Source organism: Nelumbo lutea, chromosome 4 (assembly GCF_056320005.1).
Source record: "Nelumbo lutea isolate HS-2025 chromosome 4, American lotus-T2T, whole genome shotgun sequence".
In the NCBI taxonomy this organism is placed as follows: domain Eukaryota; kingdom Viridiplantae; phylum Streptophyta; class Magnoliopsida; order Proteales; family Nelumbonaceae; genus Nelumbo; species Nelumbo lutea.
Genome location: NC_142687.1, coordinates 81,765,536 through 81,778,383, shown reverse-complemented (window position 1 = coordinate 81,778,383; position 12,848 = coordinate 81,765,536). Strand labels below are relative to the sequence as shown.

Here is a 12,848-nt window from a genome sequence, read left to right as displayed (position 1 = left end):
GCAGAGGGGCATTTTCTTTTCCTTTTTTATTGTCTTTGGTTGCCCTAACATATAAATAACAAAGCTGGCGCCGCCAGAGATGATTCTTTTGGCTCTCACGTCCTTCTTCTTCTTCTTCTTCGACTGATTGTTCTGTAAAATCTCCTCACTTCATCGACTGATTGTTCTGTGCTTTCTGGACTGAGAACGAAGGAAACATACTGATGTTCTGGACCTGAGAACCGTTCGGCTGCATCTCTTTTGTCTGTTCTGGGCTAAAACTCGACTGAAGTGATTCCAGGAGTTGTTGATGATTGGCTGAATCTTCCTAAGAGGTCGGCTGTTCCTTTTTTTTCTCTGTTGTTCCTTTGTTACTGGAAAACCCAGAATTCTCTCGGACTGATCAGGGACACTTTGTAAACCTTTCTTTTTTTTTTTTGTTCTTGGTGCTGATACCAAGAACAGGTTAAGGTTCTTTTGCCTTGACCGAATGATATAAGGTGGGTTTAATCCCTTTGTGGGTTGGGTGATCCAGAAAACCTTTTTTTCTTGTGAAGAAATTTGTAGGTCATGAGTGACCTGGTTCGGCTGACTGGTACAGCAGCTGTTTACTGATGTTTGTGGCTAATATTAGCCTTGGGGGATCTGTTACATCTGTGAGAGTGTTCAGGTGAACAGCATAGAAGCAGAAGTTGGGTTCTGATTGTTAATTACTCAGAGTGAGGGCTGTGTCTTCTCTTGTGGATGTGTATAGACTGAAATCATGAACGCTGAAGAGTCTGCAACTTCAGGAACCACCATGAATCACAGTGGAATGAGTAGTGGTCATGACTCCATGAATTTTCCAATGACTATCACCTTGTTGGATGGTAGGAATTACCTGGCTTGGTCTAAGGAGATGCGGCTGTATATCACAGCCAGGGGTAAGGCAAGATATATTAATGGGAAAATAAAGGAACCTAGGGATGGTACTGCAGAATACGATAAGTGGAACCAAGAAAATTGCATGATTATGGCCTGGCTTTTGACATCCATGTTACCATCCGTCAAACAAAATTTTATGTGGGCTGAGACAGCAAAAGAAATATGGGACCAAGCACAAGCAACTTACTCAGAGCAGAGGCATTATGCTAGAATTTACTACCTACAAGCAGAACCTTCGACGTGTAATCAGGGAGAAAGGAACTTATCGACATATTATTCTGCCTGGACTGTTACCAGAACATTGAGTGGGAAAGTGAAAAGGATGCTAAAGCATGTAAAAAGTTAGTTTCACAACAAAGGGTGTTCGCTTTCCTTCTGGGTTTGAATCCCGTGTATGAACCTATTCATGTTCAGATTTTGGGCAGCAAGGATCTTTCGTCTGTCCATGCACTTGTTTAGTCTGAAGAGAGTAGGAAATCTGCCATGAATCCTCCTGAGGGGGAGACTATTTCTCTTGCTGTAAGGGGTAACAGTGGGGCACCGAGAAAAGGGGAAAATCAGAAAAAGATAGATGATAAAAACAAAATGTGGTGTACTCATTGTCAAAATCCTAGGCACACCCATGAAACCTGCTGGGAATTGAATGGGAAACCAAAATGGGCACAGGAATTGGGTAAGAAATCAGCACAAGAGCCAAGCAAGAAGCCATACCAAAAAAAATTTACTTGGCACACTTAGCATCTCATGAACATCAGAGTACTTCTCAGGGCTGCCTCCCTTGTTCTAACCCAAAGTAAGATATTATCAATTCCTTTCATGACCACTTAGAACAATATAATAGGGCTCTCCGCAATGCTATTCTGGACCCACACCTTCTACTTCTTTTGCCTCCTCTTTAGGTAATTCAGCCTCAGCTTTCCATGTGTCTATTGAAAACCTGGAATCCTCATGGATTATTGATTCCAGTGCATCCAACCACATGACCGGTAAGTCAACCTTGTTTCAAACATATTCTCCTCTCTGGTAGAGATAAAGTGAGGCTAGCAGATGGATCCTTCTCCTCCATTGCTGGTCAAGGATCTATATCTTTGCCTTTTGGCCTTTCCTTATCTAATGTCCCACATGTTCCAAAGTTACCCATTAATTTGTTATCCATTAGTAGTATTACTCATGCCTTGAATTGCTCAGTAATCTTTCTTCCTCATTCTTGTGTCTTTCAGGATTTGTCTACCGGGAGGACGATTGGTAGAGTGAACATGGTGGATGGTCTCTACATGCTGGAGAACAAAGTCAGTCTTACAGTTTCAAAGTCTTTGAGTCCGTCGAGTAAGAGTCAGATTATTTTGTGCCACCACCATTTGAACCATGTGTCTTTTGAGTCTTTGAAGTTTTTGTTTCCAAAGTTGTTTAAGTCTTTGCCTGTTAGTGATTTTCAGTGTCAAGTGTGTCAACTGAATAAACATTGTAGAACCTTGCAGAGATGGGCCGAATGGCCCATAGACTGTTATTTCATGTTATGTTTATGTTTCCCTCTGTAATGGGCCTTATTTGGGCCCATACTCTGTAATGTTCTGTTTTTGTAATTTCTTGCCCACTCAAGGGCCTCTCTGTAATATTTCAAAGATTAACTTAATAAAATGTTTAGAGTGTTAGAGGGAGGCTTAGTTCGAACCTCTCACTCTCTAACTCTCATTGCCATCAGCTCTCTCTCTCTCTCTCAACTTCTTAATCTTCTCTTGTTCATTTTTCTGGTTTTGCATCTAATCTCAAGCAGTCTTATACTTCAAGAGGACTGTTTTCAACTTGGTATCAAAGCGGGCCAGAGCTTGGCATGACCCTCATGTGGTTCTAGCCCAGCCAACTGCATGAGGATGTTCTAGGGCTGGAAGTTTAAAGTCATTCACCTGGTTCTTGGAGGTCATTGGAGGGTGCCCAAGTCTCTACACACTTGGAGAATAGTTCGGTGACCAGGAAGAATCAGAGAGCAAGGTGTTCGGCCTGATTTGAAATCAGAGAGAAAGGTGTTCGACCTAGTTTGAAGTTCAAATCAGAGATTCACTTACTGTAAGTTATCTCAGTTATTGCTGGGTTATTTCGTTGCTTGGGAGGGATGTTAAAGTATTCGAAACCCTCCTCCATTCTGCCCTATTGTTCGGTTGTTGCTGGACTGATTCAACTCAGAGATTTCTGGGTTGTTTTGGTGTGCAGTTCGGCTGTTGTTGGACTGTCAAGTTGCTGAAACTGATTTGGACTCGGTGGTACTAGTCCAAAAATTCTGTCCAGCCTTTGTTTTGGACCTATACAAAACATTATTGAAGTGGTTCCTACTAGTTAACAGTAGGGTGTTAACTACTGCACACAGAGTGTTTGTCAAAAGGCCTCTTAAGGACTGTGGACTGTTATTTCTTCTCTTTGGGACAACGGTTGTTGGGGGCCTGAAATACTTTGTGTTTGGAGGTCTGTTGGTTGTCCCTTGAAGGCTGAAATAGTATTTTTTACTCTAGAAAGTGTTGTCACCGAGCTGGACTGTCACGGTTACAAAAGACTGAACTGTTTTTTGTGAGCTGGTTGTTGTTGCCGATTCAGCTCAAACTAAGTTCATCAAGATTCCCTGTACCTTGGAAAACTTATTAAAACCCTAATTGGAGTATTTGCATGATGGATTCCTCGGACCTTGAAAGCAAGAGTGCTGCTGAATATGGACAGACTTTGGGAACCCCAGCCGATTCTATGTTGGCTGTAACTACAGTTAAACTTGATGGGACCAACTACTTGGCATGGTCACAATCAATGAAAATCCATATTTGTAGCAGAGGAAAATGGGGGTTTATTTCTGGGAGCAAGAAAGCTCCCCCAGAGAATGATCCATCTTATGAGAGATGGATGCAAGAGAACTACACAGTAATTGGGTGGCTTGTGAATTCAATGCAGCCATAGATTAGTCAACACTATCTTTGGATGAACTCGGCTAAGGAAATTTGGGATAGTGTTGCAGAAACCTACTCCCAAAAATTGAATGTTGCCAGAGCCTATAAACTAAGGAGTGATGTGAAGAATCTAAGGTAGGGGGAGAAATCACTTGTAGCATACTTCTCAACCCTGAAATCTCTATGGCAAGAGATTGATCTGATAGAGGTTGTGACATGGGATACCCCCAATGATGCTGAAGCATACAGGAAATTAGTTGAAAGGAACAGGGTCTTTGAGTTCCTAACAGGGCTGAATCCTGAATATGACATCACAAAGCAGAACATTTTGCCCAAGGAAAGTGTTTCATTGTCACAAGCATATGCTTTGGTCAGCAGTGAAGAGAGTAGAAGGCAAGTACAGGTTCAAGGAGTCAGCACCAATGATCATTTTGCAAATATGGGGGTTAAACCCAAAGGGATTATAGGAGCTCCTAGTGGCACAGGAAAGAAGGAGGTGGTTTGTGAATATTGCAAAAAGTCGAAACACACCAAGGACAAGTGCTGGAAATTGCATCCCAGTCTTGTCCCTATTCGATTCTAGAAGACAAATGATAGTAGAAAGACAGGAAGTGCACATGCAGCCACAGGTATAGATACTGAGGTTGAGTCTGTCTGTGCACAGTTGACAGCCATGAAAGCTGAGTATGAGAAGTTTGGAAAGATGATCAACCAGCTTGAAGGTGTAACTTCATCATCTAACCCTTCTGGAAGTTCAGCCACCACTGCATTTGCTCACTCAGGTATAAGAGCTTCTGCTAACCATGCATCCACCTCAGGTAATCCCAAGACCCCTTGGATCATAGATTCAAGTGATTCTAATCACATGACCAACATTTCCACTCTATTTGTTTCGTATGATTTGCTTCCTGGTCGTGACAAAATCACCTTAGCTGATGGTTCTCTTGCCTCTATTTCTGGCAAGGGAACTGTCAAGCCTACAGACTCCTTACTCTTATCTTCCACTCTGCATGTACCTAAATTGAATACCAATTTATTATCTGTTAGTAGCTTGACCAAGTCATTGAATTGTTGTGTAACCTTTTTTCCTTCTCACTGTGTGTTTCAGGATCTGGAATCTCAGAAGGTGATTGGGAGTGGCCATGAAGCGAATGGAATATACTTGCTCGACACTCCTGGCCAATATGCCTTGATCATCCCAAGAATGCTGCCTTTGGTTCTACTTTTTCAGAGTCTGTCAGTCAAATTATGTTGAGTGGACAAGAAATTACAAAAACAGAACATTACAGAGTATGGGCCCAGAATAAGGCCCATTACAGAGGGAAACATAAACATAACATGAAATAACAGTCTATGGGCCATTCGGCCATCTCCTCTACAGAGCTAAACCGGCTGACACACCTATAGATGTAAATCACAAACTTGGGGATTGTAGTGTTGAGTCCTTGAAAGATCCAAGGCAGTACCAAAGACTTGTAGTCAAGCTTCTCTACCTATCCATGAGCAAGCCTGACATAGCATATGTTGTGGGTGTCCTCAGTCAGTTCATGCGTGCACCCAAGGAGGCACACCTAGAGGCAGCATACAGAGTTCTTAGGTACTTGAAGAAATTTCCAGGGACAGGTTTACTCTTTAAGAAACATGGTCGCATGTGAGTAGAGGTGTACACAGATGCAGATTGGGCCAGCTCAGTGGATGACAGAAAATCCACTAGCGGATATTGTACCTTTATTGGTGGAAACCCTGTGACTTGGAGAAGCAAAAAATAAAGTGTGGTGAGCAAGTCAAGTGCAAAGGCAGAATACAGGGCTATGTCGCATGGAGTTGCAGAGTTACTGTGGATCAAGAACCTATTGAGTGAATTAGGATTTCCTTTTGATGATCCTATGTCACTCTATTTTGATAATAAAGCTGCCATCAATGGTTGCCTGCAAAATAGTGGGAAGGCCTATGATTTGGTGGACTAGTCTTTTTTATTAGAGGTCGTAAAGAAATGTGGGTTTGGGGGAAAATGGTGTAAATGGATCAATGGTTGCCTGCAAAATAGTCATTTCTTTGTAAAGGGTCAAGGACCTCTCTAGCTTCTAGAGGCCCACTTTCACCCTTCCTTTTCACCTTAATCACAGATGTCTTTAGTAGATTGATTTCCAAAGCCGGTCAAGAAGGCCTAATGAGGGGGTGGAGAGTAGGAACAAATGATGTGGTGGTCACTCATCTATAGTTTGTAGATGATACAATGATCTTTTGTGATGAGTTCAATCTGCAACAGGTTGAGAAGGCTAAGGCTGTCTGTAAACCTCTTCAAAAAGATTTCTAGCTTGAAGATTAACCTCGAGAAAAGTTGTGTAGCAGGGGTAAACTTAGTTGAGAGGGAGGTAGAAGCAATCATAGAGACCCTAGGTTGTCAAACTAGTGAGTGGCCTTTGAAGTATCTTGGTCTGCCTTTAGGAGGGAATCCAAGGAGTGTGAGTTTTTGGACTCTAGTCGTAGAAAGGTTTGAAAAAAGATTAGCAGGTTGGAAGCAGAATTACACCTCTTTAGGTGGTAGATTAACCTTGATCAAGTCTACCCTGGCGAATCTTCGGTGTATTACCTCCTTGTCTTTAAGATTCCCCAAAAAGTGGCTAACTTGCTGGAAAAGGTAATGGGGGATTTTCTTTGGGAACCAGAGAGGAAAAGAAGAATCACTTGGTGAAGTGGGAAGTAGTGAGCAGAAGGAAAAAGGTGGGTTAGGGGTGGGGAATGTGACATGCAAGAATCAAGCATTTCTAGGGAAATGGTTGTGGAGATTCCCCTTGGAGGGTGAGAAACTATGGCACAAGGTAATAGCTAGTCTACATGGATTGTTGCAAAATGGTTGGGATGTTAGATTCTCAAACAGAACTACTTTTTCCTCTCCTTAGAAAGCTATTCATGCAGTTCTTCCCTGCTTCCTCGAGCAAGTTAGGTGTGATACTGTGATTCTTATTTAGGGTCTAGAATTTGGTTTTGGGAGGACCTTTGGGTGGGTGATTCTACTCTTAAAGATGCTTTCCCTTCTCTTGATTCATTATCTTTGTTTAAAAATGAGCCTATTTCTTCTTTTTACTCCATTTCTGAGGGAGTGGCTTGGAATTTGGGTTTCAGAAGAAGATTAAGAGAGGCTAAATATGTCTTAATCTTCGAACTGTTGCTCATCCTTGATTCACTTGTTGTTTTTCCCTCTACCCCAGATGAAAGAATTTGGATCCTGAACCGTAAAGGTTTCTTCTCTTGTGCCTCCTTTTATTCTTTAGTTGCTCAAGCTCCTTTTGAGTCTTCTTTTCCAATGAGTGAGGTTTGGACGTTTGGTGCAAACCAGTTCCCCTAACTGGTGCACACTCTATAAGGGAAATGGTGAGACTGCTTATCACATTCTAATTTCCTATCCATTTGTAACCTCTATTTGGGAGTGGTTCTTTGACCTCTTTGGGTGCAGGTGGAGCCCACGTACAAGCTTACCTAGTCTGTTTGCAGGTGAATCTTCAGGTGGCCAAGGAAAAGAGGAAGAATTTTATGGAGATGTACTAGGGCTGCTGTTGTATGGACAGTTTGGGAAGAAAGGCATGCGAGACTCTGCAAGGATGAGGAGAGAAATGTGGAAGTAGTTTTAGATTGTATCCTCCTAAGGGTGATTCATTGGGTTAAGTCCATGGACTTGTTCTCACCATTCTCCTTTGACAATATAAAAAGGAATTGGAGGGAAATGACCTTTTCACCTACAAGAAAGACTAGAATAGTTCAGATTTGGAAGCCACCATCGGAAAGCTTTATAAAACTCAATTTTGATGGGAGCTGTTTTGGAAACCCAGGCCCTTGAGGTTAGGAGGGGTATTCAGGGATAAAGATGGAACTATTTTAGCTTTATTCTTGGGTCCTATTTGCTCAAGGAGATTCAACTAAAGCTGAATTGTCTGTTGTGTTGTGCAGGGTTCAATTAGCAGAAAAACTAAATTTTAGAAGATTGTTAGGAAGGCAGCCTGGATTTACCGAGATTTGGTAAAGAAGATCAAGTGGCATCTTTCAGTGGATTCCAAAGGCAGAAGGGATGCTTATGGGATGGCAGATTCTCTAGCAAGGCAAGGGGTTGTAAGGGAGCAATTATTTTGCGCTCAGCTGTTTTAAGGAGCAAGTGTTTCACCTGCACCTGTGGGCTAGGGGTGGTTAGGTGGAACAGACTCAATGGAGAGAAAGATGGTGTTTTCTCTTCTATTGATCAACAAAATATTGTTTTTCTCTTCTTTCATTTGTGTCCTTGTACATGTCTGTAGTTGTTACCACTGCCACTGTTGTTTTCGTCATTTTTTATCATTATGAAAACATCTGTATTCTTCCCATTCTCCAATGATGTGTGTTGGTTGTTCAACATGTACTTAAATCTCTGTATTTTATTTCTCATGCAGTTAATATACAGGCCCGACACGGGGGAGATTCTTGGGGTTCACATTTTTGGATTGCATGCTGCAGACCTCATCCATGAAGCATCCAATGCAATAGCCTTAGGAACACGTATTCAGGTAAATCTTATGCTTCAAACATCACCCCAATAAAAAGAACTTTCCTTCCTTTTTGTGTATAAGATGTGGGTTTAAGCAAGACCCTCCCAAACTATGTTAAATAACAAGAAACAATGACAAGCAAGCACAGATGCCTTTCTTCTCAATCCTCACTACAACATATGTATTAGTAAGTGAAAATGATGTGATAGTGTCTCATGAAAAGCATGATGCCTTTCTTCTCAACCAGATGATTTGTCTTGCCAAAATGAGACAGCTTTCTATAATTCAAAAAGAGCCAACTGGTGCAAGATAGAACTCAAGGTCATCCAAGGCTCCCAAGGGCATGGATAAACCTTACCTGTGCCATTAGCAATGGTAGAGAGTTCTCTAAGAATAGCTTTAGCTCAAGCAAACGAGTGTTTTCTTTACATGTACTCAGAGAAGCCACTACTGGAATTTCCATTAGTATCATGGAATAGGCCTCTGTAACCTGACTTTCATTTCCAGTATGGCAGTAATCAGGATGTGATTATGAGAATTCTGTTTATGTGGTAATGTACAAGAACTCTTCCCAGAAGTAAATTTACTTATTTGTGCAACTTGCAAGTTATCATTGTTACACCATGGGAAATACCATAAAGGTGCTAAAGCACTAGGCTCAATATCTAGTGTTTTGTCTTTCTTTAAGAACTTCACCTTACGTAGGCCAAAGTAATTTTTTTCTTCCCTGAAGTATGATGAAGATGGACAATCTTGTTTCATTGTTGTTGTTGTGTGTGTGTTTGGTAAATTGATGGAACACACTTTGTATTGCCTAGTCATTGTTTGCACCTCTGTCACTGTGCAGGACATAAAATTTGCTGTTCATGCACATCCAACTTTGTCTGAAGTGCTGGATGAACTCTTTAAATCAGCCAAGGTATGTGACTGATCTTCTATGTTGACTAAGCATGACTGCACTGTGTATTTCACGGATTATCCATGAAATATGACAACTGACGTTAAGTAAAATGACCAAAATACTCTAAAATAAAATTATTAAAAAATCAGAAATAGTCCTACATTGATGGAGGTATATAATTATAACTATATGTTTACTCTAGAAAACCAAAGGAATGGATTAAATCGAATGTCAATCATCCAAAACTAGGCTCTCCCAAGTTATTCCAAATAATGGTTGAGTTTTGATCACTATTATCTTTGACATACAGAATGAGTATAGGGTGGAAGTTATCCTTCTGTCTTCTGAATATCTCCTTAGTAGTTTGATTCTGAAATTACATTATCTTAGCCGAACAAGTAATTAGCTTTTTGCATGCTTTCTACAAGGGTGCTTTTTCTTATGCTATTCAAACCAGTACTTATTGAGGCCAGTGGTAGAAAAACTTTTATTTTTTCTTTTTCATTTTCCTCTTCTATTTTTATGCGGCAGGTTAACTCTGGTGTTTCTAATCCAGTAAAGGAGCCAGTTGCAATCTAAAGCTTCTCAACATAGGTATAAATTTGGGAAGAAAATTAATTGTATTACAGGGTCTTTGGAAGTTGTGCACCTTCTCAGAGGAAACCAAAGCAATTGCTACAGTATGAAACGCCTAGCAAATCTCACCACAATTTTGTCCATTTTATTTCATATTATATTTGATTCTTTTTTAATATTTATTAACTTATGCAACTCTGTAACAAAAAGAAGAAGAGGCAATAAGTATTATTGGTCCCAGAAAGCCATAATTTGCTGTTATGAATTATATACACCGTTTAGAAGCCTCTGTATAGTTAATAGCCAATATAACATCTGGATATTGTTCTCTTTGCACCACAACCAGTGTAACATACTACCAGTGCAAAACTTACCAAACAAAACTTCATTTGCACAGATGGGCCCAAGGTTTAAAATATTGATACAATACGTCCAATATGGGATGTATATCTGCATCCAAAGGTGTAGATATGTGGTATGGGTAGAAAACAGTACAAAACCACTAGAAGTTACAGCAACAGTCGAGACTGCTGACATAAGTCAAAAATGCTGATTCTTCAAACTTTTTGACAGTTTCTATAGGTTGTTCCAACCAAGGTTTTAAATATTGATACACTCAATACGTGTTGGGTGTTTAGGTGACAACCTTTTTTTAATTTTTTTTTTTCTCATTCTCACAGAGGCCATGTTTTTCATATGTTTTAAATGTTTTTTATTGTAGGAAAGAACTAAACGGATCTATCGATTATCTCTAAAATTTATTGATGTAACAATAATTTTTGTCAATGATTGTTTCTTACATTTTAGGAAAATTTTGAAAAAAAAAACATTTATTTTATATATCTTAATGGTTTTCACGGTAAGGAAGTACCACAAGATGGATCTATCAAACTCATTGATCCAACAACAATTTAATGTGTATTGTAGTGATTTTTTAGTAAATTAGAAGCTTAAACATATTTGATGTATAATCAGTAAAGTTATTGTATGATATGTATCTATTCCAGATTTGTTGATTATAATGTATCTCTTCATATAATCAAAGTTTGCTTTTTTTAAATGTTTGTATTTTATTCAAAGTTATTTTAACTTTGGATTTATTGTTATTGATGTATTTGTGGGATTTGTAAGAGTGTTTCAATGTATCCAAGTGCATCCATATCTTTTCACGTATCCAAGCATATCCAAAGTGTATCACCATCTGTATGTGTATATTGGTCCTATGTATCAGATTTGTGTCTGAGAATTTTCTATTTGCACGTGCTGTACCCTCTCCTTTTTGCTCATGGGAATCTGCTGAAGTGAAAGGCTTCCTTAATGGCATTAGGATGGCAAGAGACCTGGATCTTTTACACATTTTGACTGAAGGCGATGCTGAAGACGTTATTATATTCTGTTGGACAGTATGGAATTACCTTGGCGCATTCAGTCTTTGATTGTTGACTGAAGAAATCTTATTTGCCTTCTTAACAACTGTGTGATATGTCAAGTCCCAAGAAATTGCAACTCTATTGCTCGAAAGTTGACGGGATTGGCTACTTGTACTCGGTCAATTTCTTGGTCCTCCACTAGGAGTGTCAATTGACCGGTTTTGGGTTGGATCCAAATCAATCTAAATCTTTTCAACTCGGATATGGATGGTTTATTATAGTTGTTGGATTGGGCTAACTTAGAATAAAATCGTCTGAACCAAGGTTCAAAATATTGATATGCCCAATACACCGGTATAGGTGTGTCAGGCAAATTGATATTCTTTTTTTTTACGTTTTTTTTTTTTTCGAAACAGGTGCAGGGGGGTGGTTTAGGTTTTCTCCACACCCTGAACTGGTCAGACCTGATACACCCACTATAGGGGCTTATCAGAGGGGTCCCATAACAATATGTATCAGCCGATACGGGCCGATACATATCGATACTTTGAACCTTGGTCTGAACTCTTATTGGTTTGAGTCGGCCCTAGACCAAAACTCCAATAGTTTGATCGCCTAACTCTATTGCATCAGCGGCAAGAAGACTATTGGCGAAGGCAGACGTTCAGCTCCGGAGTTGTTGTCCTGGAGTTGATCAGCAGCCAGAAGAACTCCACGTTTTACCTTGACATGGATTGCCAAAATCTACTAGAGTGAGGACTCCAACTTGCACCAACATCCTCTACCATAACTTACAGCAGGGTCTATAATTGTATTGTACGAGGGTGTCCTCATGTGGGATGCCATGCTCCCTTCCCTTATGAAGGGTTTTGAATCGAAGGGCGGAACTCGGAAGGGGGGGCCTCGCATCGCATGAATCAGTCACGGAGTCACTTCACCATGAGATGATGAGAGTAACGCCGTGAGCCCCTAAGCCGTCCTTGACAGTTGAGACCACCCGAATTCGCTCAACTTCAGAAATCAATGTTGTCATGATCTGACCAGGAGACCACCGGGCCGGTCTGAATCTTACAACATTGTCTGAAATTGAATGATACCAGGGACCCAGGGCTAGGGTTGACATATTGGCGTATTGGGCACAACCAACCGTACGTTTGGAGTATATGCAATCCTGTCACTGTCAGTAACAGTAACACCCCCCAATTCGGATGCTTGATCACGTGAACACTGTTGAAATGTCAAATAGCTCCAACAATGTGGCCATTTAGTTTGGACTGGATTGGGTAATCTGGGATCTGGTTTGTATTGGATTTGGACCAGTTCATTTTAAAATGGACTAATGATGGAGTGGATCAGATTGGACCAATCCAATTGACAGCCCTACGCTTCGTTACTAGTGTAGTGATTATTAAACAGCGCTCCGAATTCTCTTGTTCGAAAATACAGGGGATATTTGAGTAGTTTTCGCCAAGGTTCAAAATATTGATACATCCAATATATCGGTATGGGTGTATCGGGCGAATCGATACAGCTTTTCATACTTTTTTTTTAATTTTTTTTGCAACCAGTTCAGGGGGCGGTTTAGGGCTCCACCCCCTGAATCGGTTAGACCCCCGATACATCCACTGTAGGGGCGTATCAAAGGGGTCCGGAA

At 40.5% G+C, this 12,848-nt stretch overlaps 1 protein-coding gene across 1 annotated transcript in view; it reads left to right on the top strand.

The window, feature by feature from the left end:
- The window catches only part of LOC148861322 (dihydrolipoyl dehydrogenase 2, chloroplastic-like), an 81,063-nt gene extending 70,900 nt beyond the window's left edge, over positions 1–10,163 (top strand). The window contains exons 13-15 of the mRNA XM_088941980.1: positions 8,252–8,365; positions 9,195–9,266; positions 9,780–10,163. Coding sequence (XP_088798106.1) covers positions 8,252–8,365; positions 9,195–9,266; positions 9,780–9,827 — 234 coding nt within the window. The 3' untranslated portion in view covers positions 9,828–10,163. The remainder of the gene's footprint in view (positions 1–8,251; positions 8,366–9,194; positions 9,267–9,779) is intronic.
- The last annotated feature ends 2,685 nt before the right edge of the window (positions 10,164–12,848 follow it).